The 24,618-nt window shown below is 49.2% G+C and overlaps 1 protein-coding gene across 4 annotated transcripts in view; it reads left to right on the forward strand.

Moving 5' to 3' along the window:
- The window catches only part of kazna (kazrin, periplakin interacting protein a), a 265,787-nt gene that overhangs the window by 106,449 nt on the left and 134,720 nt on the right, over positions 1–24,618 (forward strand). For all 4 annotated transcript variants that reach the window (XM_036534460.1, XM_036534465.1, XM_036534467.1 and 1 more), the window contains exon 3: positions 2,033–2,216. In XM_036534460.1, the coding sequence (XP_036390353.1) occupies positions 2,033–2,216 (184 nt within the window). The remainder of the gene's footprint in view (positions 1–2,032; positions 2,217–24,618) is intronic.

Below are 24,618 nucleotides of genomic sequence, written 5' to 3' on the forward strand. Positions count from 1 at the left end.
CACACACACACACACACACACACACACACACACACACACGCGCGCGCACTCGCACTCCTCTCTCCCTCACTTGCCGATATTCCCATAGCACCCATTCATAAAATCAGGATGGGAGCAGTAAGTTTAGTGGAACTAAATAAAATGTGTGGTCTTAAGGCACACACAGTTTTCATGCGAGGAGCAGAGGTTCACCTGAGTGCAGCAGAACAAGCCTTGCAAATCTTCCGTCTGCTGTTCGCAAGCCTTTATTAAAAGCCCAGAGTCGAGGTGGCAACCGATAACCAAAGAGCGTGTGCTGTAGGAGGACAGTGCTTGAAAGCAAGTGAAGCGTATTAAATAGATGATGACCTTGATTCTCACAAGAAAAAAAAAAATTGGGGGGTGGGGTGCGGGGGGGTGGGGGGTTTGAAGCTGCAAATCACATTACTGGGAAACTGTCATCTTACAAGGGCTTCCTTTGATATTGGGTACTCGCTGCAGCCAACCTGTCTCCCAAGCTGCTGTCTGTGAATATCAATGAGCCCCTGCGTTTAAGTGTGACTTACAAAACTTTGCACTTTGTTACTTCAGTAAGGATGAATCGGTAATGTTTATGTGGCCCGTCTCGGTTTGGTCAATCCCTGCCGTCGGTTCGTTAGTACAGTTCCTCTCCGTTTGGGCAGCGTGCAGCTGACTGGGACATGAGGTATTCTAGACGCTTGTGCTAATGTTTCTTTTAAAACAGTTTATCCTGGCACTAAATGAGCAGTTTAAAAAAGCTTTTTTTAAGGTCTTTAATTACAAGAATCCTGTTTGCATTTTAATCTTGTAAAATGCAACCTATCCTCTGGTAATTAGAACTTGTAAATACTTCTGGTTACATTTTGTGTGTAGTCTGCACAGTAAACTTCAAGAATGGGAAAATGTGATACAAACACAAGACCAAACATAGGACTCTGTGGGGCTGTGTTATGTTAACGGGATGATGCCTAGCAGCCTCTAAGTGTCCTCTCTTCAATATCTTAGTTTTTCTATCAGTAAACCCTCAGTGTGGACCTTTGTCAGCCAGCTGCTGTATAATCTCAACTTTTTTTTTTTGCTGGATCCCTGCAAACTTTTATAATCCAGTTTAAATGTTTTCCCTCCCTGCAGTTTCGAGACGGCCCCCTTCCCTCTCCTCCGGCATGGGGGAGAGTTGACGCGGGACAAAGCACTGAATTAGTAATGAAGAGAAGGAGAGAGGGAAAAAAAAGAGAGAGAGGGAGGGAGAGCATAGAACACTTGATAAGAGTTTGTCACAGGGGTTCGCATTTCAGCCAAGCTCAGGGAGGGGAGAGATGGCGTGAGGAAATTCAAACATGTCCGCTTCTCTTCACCATAAAAGAGAGGATCTCTAACTCATGCTGCATTTTCACCACTAGGGAGGTGAAACACGTTGGTGTGAGGCAGTCTGTGCCGTGAGAGCTGCAGCAGTGCTGCTCCCTCAGCTTCTCTGCCTTCTCTGTCCCCCCCTCCCGCTCTCCCGGAGATGGTATGCTCCATTTAAAAAGGTGCTTGTCATCTCTCAATGCACTGTGTCCTTTCAGTGAGCGGCTGCAGGGAGCACATTTTACAGACACCGTTCACTTTCTCATTCCGTTACTGCATTCTCCCCCACACACACGCACACACACACGCGCACACACACACACACACACACACACACACACACTCTCTCTCTCTCTCTCTGTCTCACTCCCTCTCTCTCCCTCTCCCTCCTTCTTTCTATCTTTCTCTCTCTGTGTCTCTCTATGCCATACACACAGGCTTAAACACACGCGATAACAGACAACAGGTGAAGAACGTCTTTCTCCTCAGCCTGAAGCTCAGAGGATAGAGGAGGGGAAACCAGCCGCTGGGATTTGGTCCAGTGCGTTCACCTGTGAAAATCTGAAAGAAGAGGAGCAGGAGCAGGAGGAAAAGGAGGAGGAAAAGGAAGGGAGAGACAGTTTTGTGCCTCTTCTCCTGCTGCCTCACCTGACACCATGCTTCCCTGTGTGGATTCCTTCCTCAGGCCAAAATCCTTAAAATGATGGATGACAACAAACAGCTGGCACACCGGATCGATGGGGCCATCCAGTCTGCCAGTCAGGAAGTAACAAACCTGCGTTCGGAGCTGACGGCCACCAGCAGGAGGCTGGCAGAGCTGGGGGCCAGCGACCCCCCCATGGTGGAGAACAACCAGCACAACAACCACGGTAAGAGGAGAAGAACTTTGTGCTGTTGTGGATGTGCCGCTGCTGTGTATGTGTGTGTGTGCGTGTGTGTGTGTGTGTGTTTGCAGGGGAAGGGTTGTTTGTGTGAGAGAGTATGAATGAGGAGATTACAAGGAGAGGGGGGTGAATGCTTAGTGGGATGTCTGCCCCTGTACCCCCCATTCTTTCACCAAGTTTGCTCACTGTTAAATAATTAACCCCTGAACCAAGGAGAGGGGCGGGATGGGAGGAAAAGTGTGGGGGGGGAGGGGGGGGTGTGGAGGAGGAGGTGCAGATGAGAGTGGCTAGCCCTTTCCCTGTCCTGTTTCCCGGGCGCTCTGGCTGGCTCGGCGCCTTTCACAGATTCAGCAGCGTGCTGCACTCCCCCTCTCCCTCTTTTTGTGTCTCCAGGGTGGGGGGGGGGGTGGGGGGGTTTAACGCCGTGGGCTGCTCTGTGCCCTGACCGAATCGCTAGCCGCGCTGCAGTGAGTTCCTGCCGCGCTGCACCTTTTCTGCGTCCGCGTCTCAGCAGAGAAGCGAGGTGACACACGGCAGTGCGGTGAGGGTTTTTTTTGGTGTGGTGAGATTCCGCGGCCCCTCTGTGCCCGGGACGTCTCATCGCAGTGAGTGATGGCGTTAGCCCGGTGAACTCTGTGAGAGAGGAAGCGCAGTGTGTGTGTGTGTGTGTGTGTGTGTGTGTGTGTGTGTGTGTGTGTGTGTGTGTGTGTGTGTGTGTGTGTGTGAGTGTGTGTGAGTGTGTGTGTGTGTGTGTGTGAGTGTGTGTGTGTGTGTGTGTGTGTGTGTGTGTGTGTGAGTGTGTGTGTGTGTGTGTGTGAGTGTGTGTGTGTGTGTGTGTGTGTGTGTGTGTGTGTGTGTGTGTGTTAGTGTGTGTGTGTGTGTGTGTGTGTGTGTGTGTGTGTGTGTGTGTGTGTGTGTGTTAGTGTGTGTGTGTGTGTATGACAGAGGGAGAGCGAGAGAGAGAAAGGGAAAACCGCTGCAGGGACCATACGCTGGTGTTTGGGAGAAGCTTCCTCTCCGCCTCTGTCGCCGTGGTTTCAAGCCTATCGGGAGCTGGCGCTGTGGAGTTGTGGGTAGGCTGAGGAGACGAACCCGGCTGCTGATATTTGATAAGGCTGTGCCGGGAGAGGTACTGCGTGCCGAAGCACACAGCAACACACTTTTGTCTCCTCATACCTAGCAAGTAGCAGCAATAGTAATGTTATTAGGATTCAACCAGGGAGCGACCTCACAGTGTTCTGCCATCTTATCCACCACCACCTGGTGGAATGTTTGCCTTAGCCCCGTTGGCCGGGAACATGGCAGTAAGACCGGCACTTTGCAGCACTAACAGGTGTCACTCGCACACCTCTCAACCAGACTGTGCGTCAGGATCGCCCTGTGTGTTTATTGGGCTAGCTGCACTTGCATTGTGTGTGTGTGTGTGTGAGTGTGAGTGTGTGTGTGTGTGTGTGTGTGTGTGTGTGTGTGTGTGTGTGTGTGTGTGTCAGTGTGTGTGTGTGTGTGTGTGTGTGTGTGTGTGAGAGTGTGTGAGTGTGTGTGGTGCTGGGGCCGGTGACAGCACACATTCCTCTCTGCAAGCTTGCACTCTGATGTAATGCATCCTCATGCCTTAGTGGTCAGGTGACTCTCAACACACGGCGGAGGCCTACCGCCATCCGATACACTTATTTACCCGTAGCAGTTGCGTGACCGAGGAACGGCACGCTGCATTGAACCGGCCGATCTTTTCTCTCTCTTCACGTCCGTGGCCAGACTGAACGCTGTGCTGCAACGATTTGTTTTTGCTTTTTCATTCGCTGCTTCCCCTCACCTCTCCCATGCAGATCACACACTGTGGGCTAGCATTTCTGCCTCACAAAGCTTGCACTTCAGACAACGGCATACTCACACAGACTGCAGATATAGCAGTAGGTTTGTAAAAAATAAAGTATCTTTATGGATGTAAATGCAAGTCAAGAGCAAGACTGTAATAAAACCGGTTGCACAGGCAATGTCAACTCTTTTCCTTGGCATTTTTAAATTATTTGCATATTGAAAGTTTGTGTTGGGTGTTTTACCATGGAGATCACAGGTTTTAATGACCTCAATAAAACGTGAGGCCGTAAAGTTTTTACAGGTTTGAAAGTATTTACTGCGGCGGTGCCACTTTGCCCTTTTTCTGATGGCCCAGCGCTGTAGCGCGGTGCCCTGCAGAGTGTCACCCAGCGGGGGTCCTGAAATCCGAGGCACGCCCCAGAGAGAGGGTGAGAACGGGAGGGAGAGGAAGGGCAGGCCTGATAGCACAGACATTTGTTGTGAGGCGAGGACAGTACCAGCCCCAGGGGGAAGCTAACTCTGTCTGTGTGCCCGCAGAGAGGGAGCCGCGCTACAGGTCTGATTTGTGGAGCAAAAACACTCTCTAGTCATTTATTACTGTACCTCGTCTGGCCGGTGCTGGAGGGAAGAGGGCAGAGCAGGGAGGTGTGTGTGTGTGTGTGTGTGTGTGTGTGTGTGTGTGTGTGTGGGGGGGGGTTACGAATTTGGTCTGCAGCCCCCACCGAGCGAGCTGAGAGAACCGCGTTGCCGTAGGAGCTCCTGGCGTTGTGTTATACATCACACGCCGTTCTCTCCCCACGGTCACCGTCCCCGCGTCGGGCTGCTCACCTCATGCATCTCAGGGAACCTACTTTCACATACCCTGCTCCGCGTGCTCACTCTCCCGCTGCTGCCTGCTGCTGCTCTTGACCCATTTGGGCTAGCTGTGTTCTGCTGACGTAGGCAAAGATGAAGTGCGGGGATACGCAGGGGTGTGACAGAGACAGACCATCCTGAGCCGGAGCTGTGGAGGACGGGGGGAGGATAGGGCCTGGAAGCCAGAGGCTGGAAGTTGGCTCTGTTCCTCTCGGTTTTCCCCAGCTCGTGTCTGATAAATCCATTGGCTTTAACGCGGGTAGTGGCAGTCTCCTCGGACAGCATGACAGCACACATAAGGCTCTTTAGCCTGGGCTGGGTCTCTGGATCATTCTGCTGTGGCACAGCGGGGGCTTAACTGTGTATACTCACCCCCTCGGGGGTGGGGGGTGGAGGGGGGGCCACAGCTTGGGCTCCGTTGCACATACATGCGCAGAATGTGCTTGCCACCTCAATGGCGGGCCGGGTTGTTTAACCCTGTGCACGGCCCCCCGCTCAGTGACGGGCTGTGGGAGGGGGGCCCCGTGCTGTGTCGTGACCTCTGCCGGAGCCAACCCCCCCGCCCAGGGCTGACGCTGCCACTGCCACCTGCCCCATTCTCATTCAGGACACTCCTGACCGGGCTCTGAGGAAGTGCTGACCGCTGCCTTTATTTCATTTGTAGGAAGACAATCGGCAGCCCCTCTCTCTCTCTCTCTCTCTCTCACCCTCCCTCTCTCTCTCTCTCTCTCTCTCTCTCTCTCTTTGTCTCTCTCTCTCTCACCCTCCCTCTCTCTCTCTCTCTCTCTCTCTCTCTCACCCTCCCTCTCCCTCTCTGTCATCAGTGCTTTTTTCAGTATCAGTCCCCCGCCGTGCCTGTTTGCGCCACATCCTCTCCCCTCTCCTCCTGGAAGAGCTGCTTTCCTCTGCTTACGATAGTTTTTCCGCACCGAGAGACGCGGCAGCGGCGTTGGCCATGTGAGCCGTTTCTCACATGCCCTGCGACCCCGTGTCTCACGCCGCTCCACAGATGTAAAAAGTCTCTCTGTCAGCTCTGTAAACTCTCTAGCAGCGTTGAAATGTCTCATTGAAGCTGCAGTGCTGCAGCTGTCCAGATTAGCCATTGCAGTGGTATGTAATGTTTCACGCTTCCCTCGCAAGTCTAAATTCTTCTGTAAGACTTGCAAGATCAGATTGAGCGGGAACCCGGGAAAATGACAGTGTTTTGAAAAAAACAGTACGAGCATTCAAAGGTATTAGCTCAGCAAGGGTGAGTTATTATCTTTACATTGTGTAGTTGCTCAGCAAACTGCCTTTATCCAGTGTGACTCTCATATCAGCTATGTATTCATATGGATATTTACTAAAGCAATTCAAGTTAAGTACCTTGCTCAAGGACACAACAGCAACTGGCAACCTTTGGCTTACCGGCCATACTCATTACCACTACACCGCACAGCTGAGTGGTTGTATTTCACTGCGGTTTTAATGTGATTTGCAAAACCATGCAGTATTTTGACGCAAGAAATGACCGAATTTCAAGTGGGTAATTTTCAACCAAAGCACCTCCAAAAAATGTAAAGACGGCTAAGCTGCATAGCACGTTGGAGTAAGTTCAGAGCACAGTTCACCATGAGCTCATAAATTGATTAACTGCTACTGTTACTTTGAAATATTGAATAGGAATGTAGTTCAAAAACTATGTTTAATGTAAACCATACCCATAAATGTTGTGTGTGTGTGTGTGTGTCTGTCTGTGTCTGTGTGTCTGTGTGTGCGTGTGTGTGTGTGTGTATGTGCAGTAATTGATATACCACTTCAAGGCACAAGTACATATGGTCCTTAGAAGATGTCCTTGCTAGTATTAATACGTTTGTTAACTCAGTTGGTTTTGGCATCCATGTCCGGTGATGGAAATCACCTCTTGCACATAAGGACCAGCTGTTTCAGCTTTGCCAAAAAAAGCTATGGACACATTTATTTTGAAACTTTCTATAGTTTATTATGGGAATACTTTAGCAGAGACATAAAATACATACAGGAAATGTACTGTAGGCTTTCTTCCTGTGCGGTCAGAGAACTGAAACAACCTCAAAAGCACAATCCTACTGAGATCTGTCATGTCTGTGCCAGGATATCCAGGCACTTAGGGGACTGGAGAAATACAGCCAATCAAAAGGCCTCGGGAATGGAGAAATACAGCCAATCAAAAGGCCTCTTGAAAATGAAGTCTCCTCCAGAGCAGCGCCTGTCAGCACCAGCCAGAGGAGGAGCAACACAGGGGACTCTGTGTCCGGACCCGAGATCGGGTCTCCCTCAAAAACATCAAACTGGGAAAATGAGCACCGCCAGCTATGAGCGCAAAAACATCCCTTCCTAATTCCCCATTTCCTCTCCCGGTGACTGGGCGGAAATTACTTCCATGCAGACTCTGATAGCTCCTTCCACAAGGGGAGTCATGAGGGCCTAGTCCGCTGCCGAATGCACCTGTCCCGCTGAGACTGTTACAAATGACCTGCCTCCTCCCCCTCTTCCCTGATGACAGTAATGTATTCATCCCCGGAGAGTGACATTATTAGCTATTACTTGATCCATCACTTTGATGTTGAGGGCTATTTGCTTAGCATTTTTAATGAAGCTGATTTTGCCAGTCGCCCCATGGCCAATTGACTTGCGTTATTGTTACCCTGCTTCAGAAGAGCCGAGGTAATCATTGCGGAATGCGCCTCACAGTACGTATGCGGGATTCGTTGAATATTCATGCGGGTCCCGGGGCATATACATCGCAAGGAAAAAATAAAAACGGTGCAAACAGGTATTTCGTCTCCTAGACCTTCCATCAACAAGATCAAAGGAGTGCAAGCCTCCATCATTTATGGTTCGGGATTAACAGTGGCTGAGAATTAATCAACAAACCAGCATTCTGCGCACTAAAGGAATTTAATGAATGCTTGGAACTGCTTTTAAAAAGAGTCATATTTTAAATGTACATTGAGTATTTAGCACAAGTCTAGTGGAATAAGAGGCCCGTGCTCACCTTATGAAAATTTTATGCTGGTGGACTTTGGTATAGGGAAGCAACAGGCCAGAGGAGAGAGAGAGTTGTGATCATATGAATCCAGCACTGTGGTGTGAAGCGCTGGCGGGAAGACCGTGTTGGGGGGGTCACTGTCACAGCGGTAGGTTCTTTTGTTAAACCTACAAAAAAGGTTTAAGGAATGCCCATCTTCTCCTCCTCATTGAAGATTTAAGGAATTAATAATGCTGCGAGCTATCTCGGCAGGAGTGGGGGGGTGGCTTCGCTCAGGATGGATTGCTCTCTGAAATGTTATTTCGGTGAAGGAGCTCTCTGTCCCGGGATCTCAGTGCCCGGATTCACAGCGAGGGACCCCCTGCTGTTCGCCGAAAGTGATAGCACTCTAATGCTGACATCCCGGGGAGGCCTACTTCAGCGGCAAACACAGCAAAAACAGGACAGCGGGAACGGCTGAGCACTCATCTCGCGCGGAATAACACCGGCTTCTAATGCTCTCTCTGACTAACGGTTTACACTGAGAGTTTTTTTTTTTTTAGAATGCCTTACATGGTCTGGTTGGAATGTCAGTTTACCTTGTTTATCATAAATATGACATGATCTGAGTAACCCTAATGTGTGAAGAACACAAACTGCAAATATGTGATTTAAAGACGAGCCAGGGACACTGTAGCGGTGTATTCTGAGTGTATTCTCAGGATTAGCTAGCGAGAGACAGGACTGCTCTGAGGAGCACTGTCAGGTGAGAACAAACTGCTGTGAACCAGGCAATTAAAAAAACAGCGGGGCTTTTGTGCTAATGCAGTTTATAATTTGAGTCTGACACAACAATTCTGCCAGACATAATGTCATAAGGGTGGATTGATACCATGATAGAAGAGATCTACCATGCTGGATTACTTTGTGGGATCACTTTCTGGGGTTACACTGTGTCCATCTTAAATTCCAGGGTCTGCTCAAAGTTGCTGTAGCACAGTGGCGGCTGTGTGAGAGAACTGACTTTTAAGCTGATAATCATCTCAAACCTGTTTTTCATTATTAACAAGCTTCCCTGTTTAGTGAAGATCATTCTTTTTGTGAGGATCATCGTTTTTTTTTTTTTACACTTTTAAATAGGTTATAACAAAGAGATTACGTTAAACAGTTTGGGTTAAAAAGAGAGATCAGAGGTCAGTTTTAGCTTAGAAGCAATTATTATGTATAATTGAAATAATTTAACTAGAAGCTTCCAAAAGATGCAGCACGTTCAGTGCAATCAAATAAGGAGTGTGAACCTCTGCTAGTGGGTGGTCTGTATTTACCGGCCTCCTTGTTAGTACTGTGAAATAGCAGAAGTGGGACTGCAATAGTTATCGAATAAAAGTGTGTGCTCCGCCTCCCCTGTTTGTAGGTCCCTGGGCACCGCCGGTGTCACACAGTGTGCTGTGCTGAATATTAACTCCTCCACCCTCCTTACGGGGACAAATAACATTCCACAGTCCTCGCTCTCGGTTCGAGCCAAGGTCTAATTTTGTCACCGCTGCAGAGTCGTACGCAGGGAGTGCCAGGTTTGGTGTCGGTCGCTGTCCAGGATCGGACTCCCACCTGTTGTCTGCTGGCGACGCCCACACGTCGGCCCTCCATTTCCCCAGCGCTGGCTCTGAGTGCTGCCCACAGGTGATGCGGCTCACCTCATGTTCCCAATTACCTTTCATTGACAGAGAAATAGGCCATTGACTCATACAGGAGTCTTTCATCCTCCTCCAGTGCTCCCATAGCTCCATATTCTCTCCCCGCATTGTAAAGGTGGAAGAGGCTTTTTGTGTTCTGCATAATACACATATTACATGTCCAAAGGAGACAGGCGTAGTTTCAAAGGCTCATTACATGGCAATTTTCCCACAAGCCCCGCGAGCGGGCCTCATTAATACCGGGAGGGAGAGGAGCGCCGGAGCCCAGACGACTGTTTTGACAGGGAGAGGATGTTGAAAGGGAGAAGCGCTTACAACAGGTTTAGAATCTCTGTGGGGCCTTTGAACTATCCTGCTGCTATTGTGGAGAGCAAAGGAGAGCGAGGGAGGGAGAAAGAGAGAGAGGGAGACAGAGAAAGAGAGAGAAGGTGAGAGAGAGAGAGAGAGAGAGAGAGAGAGTGCGAGAGAAGGTGAGAGGGAGACATGGCAGTTTCCCGCTTCTGTATGAGCTCAGTCGGGGTATCGGCAGTCCTTAACGACTCCAGGGTGTGGGTGACTGACGCGTACATGTGTTCCAACACACAGCCCAACAGAAACCAATTAAATGTGTTTTGATCCAGTTCATTTTGTTGCCAGCATACACACTCACACCCACACACACACACACACACACGCACCCGCATACACACACACACACACACACACACACTTAAAAATCCCTATTGATAGAGCAGATGGTGTCCAATGAAAATATTCAACAAAGGCTTCATTAAAAATGCAAATATTGTAAATGCCTGTTAGCAACCGAATAAGTTCCACCTGCATTCAGACACCCCCGCCTCTCCCCCCCCCCGCCTCCACACACAATGACTCTGCACACAATGTTGCATCTACCTTTGAGGTCATTCAGCATCGCATGCAGGTGAATGCAGCATTGTATGTGTCAGAAGCAGGTTTAGTAGCCAGAGAGAGCAAAGACCGCACTATTCACTGCACCGTTACTCAGCAGATGAGCAGGTGCACTTACCCATTTCTTACATTTCATTTACTTTTTCCCCATATTATCCATTTATACAGATGGATATTTAATTAAACAATTCTGGTCAACCACCGTGTTCTCTCTGGTACAATAGTTCACCTGCCACAGAGTCAGACCTGCAACTTTCTGATCTGAAGCCATTAGCTGAGCCTGGCGGCGGGTTTTTGAAGAAGTGGTGGTGATTTTCAGAGTGACAGCCCCTCTCTGCTGAGAGGTTTATCATGAGGCGCGCAGTCGGTCATGCAGTGCGGCGTGTGCAGGGTGTGCTGCCATTCGACTCTCACCTCGCGAGCGGGGATAGGGGTGAGGGGGGGGGTCTTATCTCCAGGCAGGAGTACCAGACCCTCCTCCTGCCCCTCCGGCTGTGAATTATTGAGGAGAGTGGGCAGACGGGCTGGGGTTATTTCGGAGTGAGGAAGTGCCCTGTTTACTGTCCGACGGCAGCCGGTTGGTGCAGGCCGACAGCTCAGTCGGCCCCAGGCGGGAAGCCTGGCAGCAGCAGGGTCAGAAGACCCTCAGGGGGGGGGCTTCACCCTCCGGAGGGAGCTGTCTCAATATGTACACGGCCAGTTTGGATGTGGCTGCTCTAATTAAACACGCATCACACCCATTTAATTCATATCTCTGCACACACACACACACACACACACACACACACCCACACACAAACACACACACAAACACGCACATGCACAGACACAGTCATTAAAATGCCAGGGGGCCTGGGGTTGCCAGATCAGAGCTCAGGTTTCAGGGACTCATGTATTTTACAGAGGCTGGGTTCTAAATGAGTCCGGGAGCGTCATTAGCCCCGGTGAGGGTCAGACTGGGAGACATCTGCAGGGGGGAAGCACACACGGCCCCTCTGTGCCACTGTGAATATTTGATAACTGGATTCCGGAGCCAGTGGTGTGTCTGCAGGGCACCTGGGCTGCGTGATGTCTGTGTTCAACCCTCTGTCAGATGGCCCAATCATCCACCGTCTAGGCATGGCAACTTCAGAGGTTCAACTCTGTATTTGCTTAGGAGGTTTGGGTAGGTGACAGGATGTTCTGGTGCTGCTGTTGTAAGTCGTTTTGCTAACTGTGTTTTAACTCATGCTCCTTAAATGACTGTTCGTAACGAGCCAGCAAATCGGAGCGCTTACAGCTTCAGCTACAGCAGACAACTTTCCATGCGAGGTGCATGGAGAGGAATATCTGGTCAATATATAGATTGTCTGTGCCATTACTGTGTGCCACCTTCACACAGAACTTTAAAAAGGTCATTTGCTCTGTTTGTAGTGGATTAATGCGTTCATTTTGCATAGTGACAGGGATGAAGTATTCACGGCAATAAATCCTATTTTCGGGGAGTGATTAAACGAGTATTGAGAAGCTGATCTAATTTGTGGCTCATGTAATAACTTCCTGCATGACTGAAATTTAGGCCCATGTATAGAACTGTAATGTCAGCTAATTACTGTTATAATTTTTTTACTTGATTTTTTTTTTGCTTTCCTTTGCTTATCCATTCTGACTTGCATATTATTCATCTGTACAGCAGTATGTACAGTATATTTGCTGAAGCAGTTCAGGTTAAGCACAGTACATTGCTTAAGGACAAAACAACAGTAATCCCCTCCTGGGATTTGACGCTGAAACCTTCTGGTTACAAGCCCAGCTCTTTCGCTCACGTATGAGTTGAATGGTTGCAGTATTATCCATCTGGGTACATGTAGGATGGGTTTGATGAGGCTTTTTTTTGCTGTCGCAGTGTTATTCTGGGAGAATCAATGCCCCGTCACCCTGTCCCGGGACACACCCTCCCTCCCACCAGGCCCACGTGGGCTGGAAATCTGGGTGTATTACATACGCCCCACCCCCGCTTCACTTCTTTAGGGCCTCTGGTCCCTCCCAGGGTCTCTGGCTGAAGCAGCAGGAGAACAACGCGCGTCAGATCGGTAGCCAGGGAAAGAGCAAAGAGAACGCAGTAAAAACCGAGATCTCCCGGGGCGCGTATACCAGCTGAACACAGAGACTCATTGTGCAAGTTTAAAAAAAAAATAAAACCCTATCCGACTTGGGAATGTTAAAATCAGGTTTGCTTATCGAAGGCAAATCTAATTACAGGCCTGCTTTCATGATGCACTGTTTGGTCATTTCGGAACGCCCCCCCGCCGCTAATTTACCCGTTGCTTCTCAGACAAGATATTTATGTGCCCTGCCACTGTTTTCCAGCACGGAGGTCAGTGGCAGGGCAGAGAAAGAGGCCGCGTGAAGTCGCATCAGCAGAATCTAAAGCAAAGTGGTCGCAGGGTTAATATCAGAGTCTCCCGGTGTCTGTCTCTCTGCTCTGTCTGCTGTGCTACCAAGTGTAGAATACGCTCCACCGGAAAGCTTTATAACCTCCCAGCCATGCATTTTGGGTTCACTGTAATATAATTGGGAAGAGGCCTGTGGTGTTTCTGTTTTTCCCCTCCTCCCTCCCTCCCTTTCCAGATGAGACCTGTCCAATGCAGCAGGAGATGCCAATCACTCTTTTATACAGCGGCAGATGGTGGCTGTGCTGAAGCCGCGTAATCAATGACATTATACATATTTCGCTGGCATTAAGCGCTGCTCTCCGGAACGCAGGGCAGCCAGGCGGAACACACAGGAAAGGGCCCTTAATGACATGACAGGTTTATAGCAGGAATTATGAAAGCGAAAAGAAAAAAAAAAAAAAGAAGTAAAGTCCCAACTAAGCAGAAGTAACTTTCTTCACAGGGAGTCAGTTGAAGGAGAAACGGCATAAAAGGAGTGCTATTTAGAGGGGGCAGACTCCCAGAGCCACTTTGAACGCGTAATGTCATTAATGCGGTTTCTCTGGATAAACGACTTAAAACATTCATTAAATTCATGAAATACAAAATGAACAAGTGAGGGTACGGCTCAGATAAAGATGATGTGAAATTGATTATTCATATTCTTAATTAAATTTAAATGGCATTCTTTTTTCTACAAGGATATAAACGGCTAAAAAAAAAATTTTTTAAGCTGCACCGCTGCATGGTTTTTAAATTTTCTCTAACAGGCTCTTGGACTGGATGCCTGAGGAGGGCAGCTGCCAGCTGTAGGTGGCGCGGGCCTGTGCTGTGCGGTGTGGAGGCCGCTGCTGTTGAGCGCGGGGTCTGAGGCGGGAAAGAGCGCTCTGTTCGCGGGAATTATGCAGGGTCTGCTGCAGCTGCTCTGCTTTGTCACCAGAGCGATTATTCATGATGAGGCACCGTGCCTGTTTCTGCTACAGCAGCAGGCGCAGACCACGTTCCTCACCTTTTTATTTCTGCACACTCAGAACTATTACTCCTCCCTTGCTTTCTCTCTCTCTCTTTCTTCCTCTCTCTTTCTCTCTCTGTCTCGCTTTCTTGCCCTCTCCCTCCCTCTCCCTCTCTCCCTCTCCCTCTCTCTCTCTCTCTCTCTCTCTCTCTCTCTCTTTCTCTCTTTCTCTCTTTTCTTTCCTGCCCTTGGCCTTACTCCATTATTTCAAAAGTGCGATCTCTCTGATCTCTTTTTTCCCTGAGACAGTGATATAGGAAATAATCCACCCCATATCTTTGAAGTTGACTGTGGATGTATATTTTCACCTGGTGATGGCTGATAGAGTGTGTAGCGCTTTATTTATATTTCATAATTGTTTTCCCTTATTTTGGCTCTCCGTCATACGTTACCTTCAATAGCTGCAGCCGTACGCAGAGGGAAGGTCACCTTGACATTTCGCACAGGGGCCGTAGGGGAAAGGTGTTGCTGTGACGACCCTTCCTCCGCCCCTCTGGTGCGTGGCGCCAGGCCAGCCCGTGTCCTCGCAGGTGTCTGGACCCACGCCGGGGCGACGGTGTGATGTGACAAGAGCAGACTGATCAAGTGCCTCTCCCCCCAGGAGGGACGTTGTCTGCCGAGGAGCAGACGAGAGCCACCTTCTGTCAGCCTCCCCTCTTCCAGGCGCCCTGTCCCACATACAGGAAATTAACGACGTCTTCATTTGGTTGTTTTCCAGGAGGGCCTCGGCCCTGTCTTCCTCCTCTTCCTTAGCCTGCTTCTCTGGGAATAACGGTGTTGTGGCTTCAGGCGGGATGTCATTTTGGCTCTGCTCTTACAGTAATCTGTAAATACTGATACTGTGAGCACGGCACAGGGGACAGGATGCGAGGTGCTGGAAAGAGGCTTGAGCAGGCAGTCTGGTGTGCTCCAGAGGGGAGATATGGGCAGGCCCGGGGCAGTTCCCTGCAGTGCCCATCCCTGCCTGCCCCTCTCAAACCCAGCACAGAAGGGGTGGGGAGGGGTGGGAGGGTGCTCAGGTGGTAAGGTGAGCCAGGTTCCGTTCTAGATTTCTGCTCTCACTGTCTGTAGCTGCTCGTAGGAGGATGGGATAATGATCCGTGACCGAGAATCTTGCTCTCTCTCCCCCTTCCTCCGCCCCCCCGGTCTTCGCGCTCCAAATCCAGCCAGCAACATTGCCCCCCTTTAAATCGACTAAGAAGTCTTTGTTGAGTCTAGACAAAAAACTTTGTTGAAACTTCATGGAAAGGGAGGGAGAGTGGGTGGGTGAAGGAATGCGAGGCTTTTTAAGGCGGCTCTGGTTCATTCTGTTCCAAACGCTTCATTACGATGAGGGGTAAAAGCAGAAGGCTCCTTAAGGCCTCCGTAGGCTGGTATAGGCTGGCGGGCAGCAGTATAAATCAATACTAGGGTAAATCAAACACCGGAATGAGATGAGGGACTCTCGGTGCAAGCGAGCGATTGTGAGGAAGTCTTTTCCCTGAGCCGGTGTGAAGGATGTGTGGCGTTCTGCGTGCCAGTTATTGCAGGTCACATGACTCCTTCTGCATCAGTGTTCTTGCTTTTGTGTATTTCATCCTTGAGTTACATTTCCCACACTTCTCTAGGCATCACATGTTTCGGCTTGGGCAGCAGGCATCCGCAGATTCACCACAGTGGCTGAAATTAAGGCGTGGCAGCAGTTCTGATTTGCTTTATTCGCAACTGAGTGAAAATCAACAAGGCCTTGTGGTGCATCATAGCTTTTTCTGTGACACAGCAGGGCAAGTCTCTTCCTTTTCATCAGGCCCAGATTTTAAAAAAGTGGCACCGTCAGGACAAACTTTTTTGATAAAAGAATGTATGAATCCAAAGTAGTTAGTACATTATTACAGTTTAAAATTACAGTTTAAAAAAAATAAAATTTTCACTTTCTTAATTGCATTACATTATGTGCATTTAGCAGACACTCTTAGCCAGAGCAACTTCCATCGCAGGTATCCATTCAATTTAAACAAGCAACAGTGTCAGACCAGGCTCACAGCACTCCCAGACCAAAGGGCTGGCAGGAAGTCCAAGGCAGGTTCTTGGATTGCTAGTTGATAGCCGTGCAGGAGAGGATATTGTGGGAAACACATGCAGAACCCATGGTATAAACTGGGTTGTATGTATGTGTATCTGGTCCTTATCTGTAATTTCACTTAAGGAAATAGAGCGCGCGCTTTATAATGACTTGGGCGTCCAGGTTGGTAGTGAGAGGAGGGGACAGGTTGTCTGGTCTGGGCTGCAGCAGCTGACAGCCTGTGAGGGCAGGTGGCGCGTGGAAGACGGGCAGATTGGGCGGGCGGCGTAGTGGCAGGTGGGCGATGCCACCAGGTGCCGTGACACCCGAGGGCAGCCCTCCGTGCCTGCTGCCACGTGGGGAGGAGGTATGGCGTGCCGGGGGGAGTGCGAGGGGAGCGCCCCCGCCGCCGAACGCCAGGCGGATCTGGGAAAATGGCCTCTGATTTTACCCTGAGAATGGGACAGGGAGACGTGAAGTGCGGCGTTCACAGTCTTGGCTGGGGAACACAGCAGATGTGGTGCTGTCAAAACTCTGTCTCACATGCTGGTGGGAGTGCCAACAGGGTACTGCGTCACTGACACAGACGTACACACACGCTGTCTCCCTCAAAATACACACGCACACGCATACACACACACACACACACACACGCTGTCTCCCTCAAAATACACACGCACACGCATACACACACACACACGCTGTCTCCCCTCAAAATACACACGCACACGCATACACACACACACACACATGCTGTCTCCCTCAAAATACACACGCACACGCATACACACACACACACACACATGCTGTTTCCCTCAAAATACACACACACACACGCTGTCTCCCTCAAAATACACACACACACACAAATGCTGTCTCCCTCAAAATACACGCACACAGACACACACACACACACACACACACACACACACACACGCTGCCTCCCTCAAAATACACACGCACACGCATACACACACACACACACGCTGTCTCCCTCAAAATACACACACACACACAGGCACACACACACACACATGCTGTTTCCCTCAAAATACACACACACACACACACACACACAAATGCTGTCTCCCTCAAAATACACACACACACACACACACACACACACACACACACACACACACACACACACACACGTGCTGTCTCCCTCAGAAATCCCCACACACACATTGTCTCTCACACACACAGAGCAGTGTGTTCCTGTGTAGAGCATTGTGCAGGCAGTGTATCGATAGAGAAAATCAGTTCTTCGCCACGCTATGCCTGCGAGCCCTCACGGAGGATGCATGCTACAGAGCTGTTCCCTCTGCCTGGTGCGTACGTCCCCTCCCAGCCGCCGCAGGGGCGTCACCATCTGCGGCCCAGCACGCCATCGAGAGAGCAGCATTTGGCTTGTGAAGACAGACCACGGAGGACCCCGAAGCTGTCATGAACCTGACATCAAATCCACAAACACACAGCTTGCCTCCCCGCCACACAATTTGTTCAGAGTGCCATCCGGCGCACGTAGCAAAACATATCCAACGTGTCCCTTCCTTCCTCCTCACTGCGGTTTTTCCCCACACGCTTTTTTTTTTTGACCCGGTAGGATCCTGCCCCAGTGTGAGTTTCACCTCCAGATGTAAGCAGCTGGTGACCCCCATCCTGAAGGCCCTGGAATAACATTCTCACAGGGAGAGTTACAACAGCTGGAACAGCTCATTCCTCACATAGATGATGATGATCATAATAATTCATATGTATACACATTTATACAATATTTACAAAACTGTGTATAATAACAATAACCATAGTAATACATTAATTAGCAGCTGGGGTTTTCAGCTGTCCATTTATACAGCTGGATATATGCAGATGGAATTCAGCATGAGCCCCTTTCTGGAGGGTACAGTGGCCACTACCTCTGAACCTGCAACCCTCAGGCCCACTTCAGTAAGCTCAATGCCACACCATTACCCATGCCCCTCTCTGCTCTCGGTCACTGATGTGGTGCGGGGGAGGTACAGTGATGTAACCCTCACTCATGAAGTGTCTGATCTTCTTGCACGTCTTTCATTGTGTGGGCGTACTGCGTTTGCATATTCCCATTTTAATATGTCCGCCGTTTATACGGTGCGTTGCGATGGTCGGGGTGATGAGATGTATGGACAGGCCTCCCGGAAACGCAGCCCTGCTCTTGTCTTTAATAAAGCGGGTCCTTGTTGTTTGAATGTCACAGCGAGCTGACTGAAGCCTGCTGGGTAGCCGAATGGAAGAGTTTACTACTCACGATAGGTTTGTGGTATTTAAATAGGATGCTTTGAAAGTGCATCCTGGCATTTATTATTGTTATTATTATTAAAATTACTGTGTTTTTTTTCATAGCTGAACGTATGTACTTGTGCAACTCGAGCGTGGGGTGCACATTTTGAAAAATAACACCGAGCAATATCTGGAGAAAAATTATTCCGCACAACAGCTAATAATCTCTCCGGATGTGTGCATTTCATGGGAAGATGAATTCTTCTCGTTAGTTCTCCTCCCCACCTCTCCTCACTCTCTGTTTTCTTTTTTTTCTTTCTTTTTTTTTTAATTACTTTTTATTTGGAAAAACAACACATTTTGGCTTGCCTGTTGCCATGACGACGGGCCCAGTGATCCCCGGCACCTCTTCCAGGGTGGTGATTGTGTAGACAGCATGAAGGAACGGTTATTCACGCCTCAGCTCACTGTTTGCTCTGCTCGGCACAGCCGGGGCGGGCAAACTCGGTCCCCCACATTGTCTTCAGAGCAGTCGCTAGATGAGGAATCACGCCGGGAAACCCTTATCCCCAACATGGCAACCCCGAGATTAATAGCTTTCCCCCCTTCTTCTCTCTGGCACGTTCCTTATTGTGAGGCAGGAGGCTGGGCAGTGCTGGGGAGGTGCAGATGGGCAGCTGAGGGGGTTCAGCCAAGTTGATTAGAGTGAGGTGAAGGGAAACTGTCAATCAGAACACTTTTAGCAGCTGAGTGACTAAGGGGAGTTGGAGATGGGTGGAGATGCAAGGATCAGCCTGCTGTGGTATGAGTCAAACACGCTGTAACAGCACGCTCAGGATGGTGAGATAGGTGTTTGCGTATGTATCGTATATAGGTATTGTCATTATATTATACATCCATATATGAAATGGATGGCGTGAAATTCATTCTATTCTTAGTTTGGAGATTGTGCATATTCCATCTCTGAAAACGGAGTGAAACAATATCAAATGCCAACACATAAACTACTCCCTGAATGGGTTGAGAGAAAATGAGATTCAGATGAATCTTTTTTATGCTTTTTTTGTTTGGCTATTCCTGTTTGGAATCACCAGTTTTACATTAAGCTTGTCCCACTGCGATGACCTCTGCGCTGGTGCAGGATTGCTGAAGTGGGACGAACACACTTGCATGCAGCCTACAGCTATTTTTTTACACCACAAATCCCACGGTGCACTCAAAGGGAAGTAGATGCTAATTGGGAGATAGGATGAGAAGAGGACACCCTGGCTAACCTCCCCACCCCTAACCCTGGCAGCAGAAAGCCCGTGTTCGAAACCTCGGCTGTAGAGCTCAGCTTGCGGTCAAGATGAGCGGCTTGCTGGCCAGGCCACTCAGGAGCACTCCTGTTAATTTGATTACAGCAATGTATTGTACGGTGGCCAACATGAGGTCTCTCAAAGGTAAACCACAGCAGACGCCAGGCTGGGCTTGCCACTCTGTGTGCTGCAGATTCCTCCGCATTACCTGACTCTGAATTTGGTGTCCTTGGTGATTCTAGCTCCAGTGCCTCTGACAGAGAGACACAAGCTCTTTTTTTTGTCAGTCTCAGTCACTGTGGTGTCATCAGACTGAGACTGTCAGATGAGACATAGCAACAAGCAACATAGTTCAACATAGCTCTGCAGTGATCAAAAGTATTTCATGTTCATCACTGGCTGCTGCTTCGGTTTCCAGACAGGTTGGTACAGTTGCACTCTTGAGCACGGTGCTTAACCTGAATTTCTTCTATGTATGCACTGAAAGCATTGTTTTTTTTTCTTTCTAAAGGTATAAAATAACTTAATAATAATAGTCAGAAAGTCTGCAATTTTGCCTTAAATTCATCTGCAGAAAGCTGAGTCTGTTTGGTTGGAGAATGGCTGATACTCTGAGTGGCTGAGCTTGCAGAAAGGGAGGGAGGCTGTGGTGTCTGTTACAGTGTGACACCATAATGTGATGCCGCGCTGTGACATCATAACGTGATGCCGCGCTGTGACATCATAATGTGATGCCGCACTGTGACATCATAATGTGACACTCTGCACAGACAGCAGGTGTGAGTCTGCAGGGGGCGGAGTGTCGGGTCCCTGCCTGCATTTAGACCGTCTCTGAATGTGAAGGAGTGTAACCGATTCCTCGCGTTACTCCGACCTGAAGGTCCGAGCGCTTCGGTGGAGCTGAGTCACACATACTGACTCAGGGAGCGCACACACACATACTGGTATGTGCGGTGTACGTTACATGCAGAAATTAAGTTTTTACAGTATATTTTGGTGCCAGCCAAATATGACTAATTCGTCTAAAGGAGCCAGGACATGTTATCAGCCACACCACGATGCGCTCGACAGACATTGGATGTTTAATTGGATCGTTTCGTTCACTTATCCACTGTGACCAAGGGTGTAGACAACTCGGGAGGGTGAAGGATGTTGTGCCACCTGTTACCTGTGCGGATTGAGCTCTCCTGAAATCCGCTACACGCTGCGCCGGCTGTCACCGCGATCAGCGACGGGCTCCACGGTAATCGTCTGCAGATCGATCTCTCCGCGTTACCTTGCATTACATTTCCCCGACCGTTGCGGCTAAGCAGAGGGTGTAATAATCTCCATGTAATATGCGGTGGCATTTAATAATGTGTCTGTCAGCTGTCATTATTTTTCGTTACAGTCACTCCGCAGGCTCCAGGACGAAGGCTGGGTGTTAGCCTGCGTCACGCCGCGCATTCATCCCCGCCTTACAATGCCGGCTAATTGCGCGAGGTGCGCGGACCCCATTGAGAGTGCGGAGGGAGACGGGTCCATTATATGATTATTACGACGGTGGAAATAAGACTTGGAACAGCAATTTTCAGTGCTCTGCTCTCTTGATGATTGGGAACAGTTCATGCACACACCATTAACGTTATCGTTTTTTCTTTCTCTTTCCGGTGCTGTGGGGGGTTCCTGCCGCTGACACTGTGATAGGTGAGTTCCATTTACGGTTGAATGAGTAAATTCTGGCGGTCAAGGTTTAATGTCAGTGCTGTGCTGCTTGTAGGGTCGCTATTAGGAGAAGACACTTTCATAAGTGCCCGTGATAAGGAAGTTGTCGTCCTGCTAATGATCATTGTAATAATCTAATAATATTGCATTGCATTTACTCGACCAGTCAATTGGATAGCTCATGTGAAGATTTCTGGGCAGAATCTTTGCCACTGTTGGTTTGAAATAATGTTGGTAAAGAGAACATGTGGGTGCATTTATTACATTACTTTACATTACTGACATTCAGCGTCACGCATACAGGCACACGCAGTCGTCACCTGGTTGTTTGTCTTCAGAAATGTAGCCTTGTATGTTTATAGATGGATATGGATTTTTGAAAATTATTTTGACTGACTGGTCTGTAGATCAAAATGTTTATGATGTCTGTACCCTTTATATTTTATAGTTTACGGTTTTGTTGTCAGAGAGAGCGAGATGGTGATAACGTTATCTCAACTCACGGTGAGGGGATATCAAAGTCATTTTCTCCAGATTCCTCTCGGGGGTCTCAAATTTCGCTGTATTGATCAGGAAGCAAACAGCACTATAAACTCTATGGTGAGGAGTATGTTGAGGACTTGTGGCAATATTCTCCGCTGGCCTTTTGTGGGAAGATATCCTGTACGAAGATAGGATATCATGATTGGTGATATCATGATTCTGCCATTGGTGGTTGCTTACGGGCGTATCAGTTGTGTGAAGGCAAGGCTAAATAAAGCGCCTGTGGAATATTATCCAGTTTTATATGCGTAATGTTAACGCAGCTGAGCAGAGCATGTGTGGGTGGTGGAGCTTTGGGGTCAGAGGATCCGGGTGACCTTTATGGCCCTTATTGAGCTGACTTGTAATGCCCAGTGACCCTGTCCGACCAAGGTCACACTCTGAGTGCTGCCCACCACCATCAATAATTTAGCTCAATTGAATTTTCACACCACTGTCTAATGCAACTGCGTTCTGCTGCTGTCCCTGAACACCAGGCCAGACATGAAAAAGGCTGAAATCTTGGGTTTAACTAGTAGGAGAGAGCCGGTGCTCTACTCGGCCTGAGCATGGGCTTGGATGCCCGTTCCACCGGGGAGCATGTGTTGCAATCACACCTGTTTCATGTCTTTTCCACGTCTTCTCCAAGGTTGGCCCTGGCTCTGCAGGCTGGCCTGAAGGCTGTGCTCTTAAGACTTCACATCTCTGTGGCTGTGGTTCACCCGTGTCCTCTCTGGAGTGCAGTTCAAAATGGGCAGATTTCACCGTGTGCGGAGGCGACTATTGTGTAGGATGTAGGAGTGCCTTTCCCGTGAGGAAATGCCCGCTAAGAAAGTACTAAGCTGGAATTCGGCCTTCCTCATTACTGAGAGAGCGTTCACCTGCGGCTCGCAGAAAGAGAAGCGGCTGAAATCCCCCGCTGTAATGCAGAGTGCAGACTTCCTTGCCTTTCTACCTCATTTACCCTCGTTGCCTTGGATTTAATAGACACGTCAGCGCGCGTGTGGACATATTGTTCCCTCCGCGAGGGGGGGGGGGGGGGGGGGGGGGGGGGCAGGGCCAAGCGTCAGGATGGTTTGAAGGTCAGAGGAGGGGTGGTGCGTCAGGTAATCACCAAGACGTCCCACAGGAGGAAGGGGAGGAAGCAGAAGAGAGTGAGAGAGAGAGAAGTGGAAGGAGAGAGGGAGAGAGGGAGAATAAATGCAGTTGGGAGAGATAAATCGTGCTGTTGTTATTGTGTATTACAATGCGTCGGCGCGGGAGGCTGCGGCTGGCCCTATTACTTTTGTTTTATAAGGTTAATGTCGGCCTGGGGGCTCCGGGAGCCCGGCTGGCTGTATTTCTCTCCCACTCGAGTCTCTGAAGGAAGCCGGGGTTCGGCAAGCGCTACGGGAAAGGGCAGCCACGCTGCTGCCCGCTCTTGCAGGGGGAGGAGGAGGCAGAGTAACTCGCTGTACACAGCGGTGCATTGCGCCAAACGTTCTTTTAAAAAAAGAAAAAAACCGAGAGAGAAAGAGAAAGAAGAAAGGGAGGAAGGGAAGAGGAAGAGGAGTCTGCTGGCATTAATGGGCAGGGCAGGCGGTGGCGGGGATTGATTTGTGGAACAGCTCGTAAAGCACATCGGCCCGGTTCTAATAGAGGGAAACAGGGGGCCTATTACCATGGGAGCGGGCAGATGGGGGACATGTGAATGGCAGGGACATTCAGGATAATTTATGGGTGCAATACCTGCACCGAGAGTCCTGCAGAATGCTGCGCTCTTCAGAGGCAAGGCAGTGTCGGCAGGCCCAGGGAGGACTTAAAGAGCCCCTGTACACATCTCTCTCTCACACTGGAGGAGGCCAGGGTGCGGCTGCTTCAAGTCATATGAATGCCTTTTTTTTTTTTTTTTTCCTGGCTTACGCTTGTGGGGGTGGGAAATTTTATTTTGTGGGCCACAATTCAATACAGCCAGGTTACTGACAAGCCGCAAAAGCCTGAGCAGCTGCTTCTTGGTGTTTGAAGGGATAGGCAGAGGTGTGTGTGTGTGTGTGTGTGTCTGCGTGTGTCTGTGTGTGTGGGTGAACATAAGACGTTTAGTGACAAGGCCATTCAGCCCAGCTAGACTTGTCTTTCTGCCTATAGAGTGTATCTAAGACTGGGTCAGGTCTGGTCTTGAACACTCTAAGGGCTGCTAGGTTTGTAGGTGTTTGCATGTGTGCATATATGTGTGTGGATGTGTGTCTGTGTGTGTCTCTGTGGAGGTATGCATGTTCTTGCCCTTGGCCTTTGTGTGTGTGTGTGTGTGTGTGTGTGTGTGAATGAGTGACTTAAATTCAATGGTCCATGTGGAAAACCGAACAGTGGTCTCTTCAAACCCCGCGATATGGGTCAGTCGTACCTCTTTGTGTCCGGGAGGGTGCTGTTGACTCACTCGACCCTTTCCGGCGCTGTATGAATTATAGTGTGACCGTGGTAATGGGGTAAAATGGGATTTTCTGGGCTTGCTTCTGTTCCCCATTGGAAGTGCATTTCCTGTTACTGGAGTTCACCCCAGCTAGTCAGACAGAGTTTCCATGCTTTTGCAGAGGGGGAAAGTGGCCAGCCCCACCTTCTCGTATGTCGGGCTGTATTAGTATAATAAGATATGTGTGGATCGTGTCGGTGACGCCACAGAGACTCTTCAGATTCCTGTGTGTCTGTAGTTAAATACCACACAAGCCCGTGAGCTCGAGCCCTGGGAGCACGGGGACTGTCAACATCGTTATGCTTTGCTTTTCTGAGGTGTGCCAGTAGTAATAAAAATATTTCAATTAAGATGTAGGATGCAGACTGGTAAAAAAAAATAAATCTTGATTTTTCTTAAATAGAAATAAGTAGGTAAGATAAATAA

Source organism: Megalops cyprinoides, chromosome 7 (assembly GCF_013368585.1).
Source record: "Megalops cyprinoides isolate fMegCyp1 chromosome 7, fMegCyp1.pri, whole genome shotgun sequence".
In the NCBI taxonomy this organism is placed as follows: domain Eukaryota; kingdom Metazoa; phylum Chordata; class Actinopteri; order Elopiformes; family Megalopidae; genus Megalops; species Megalops cyprinoides.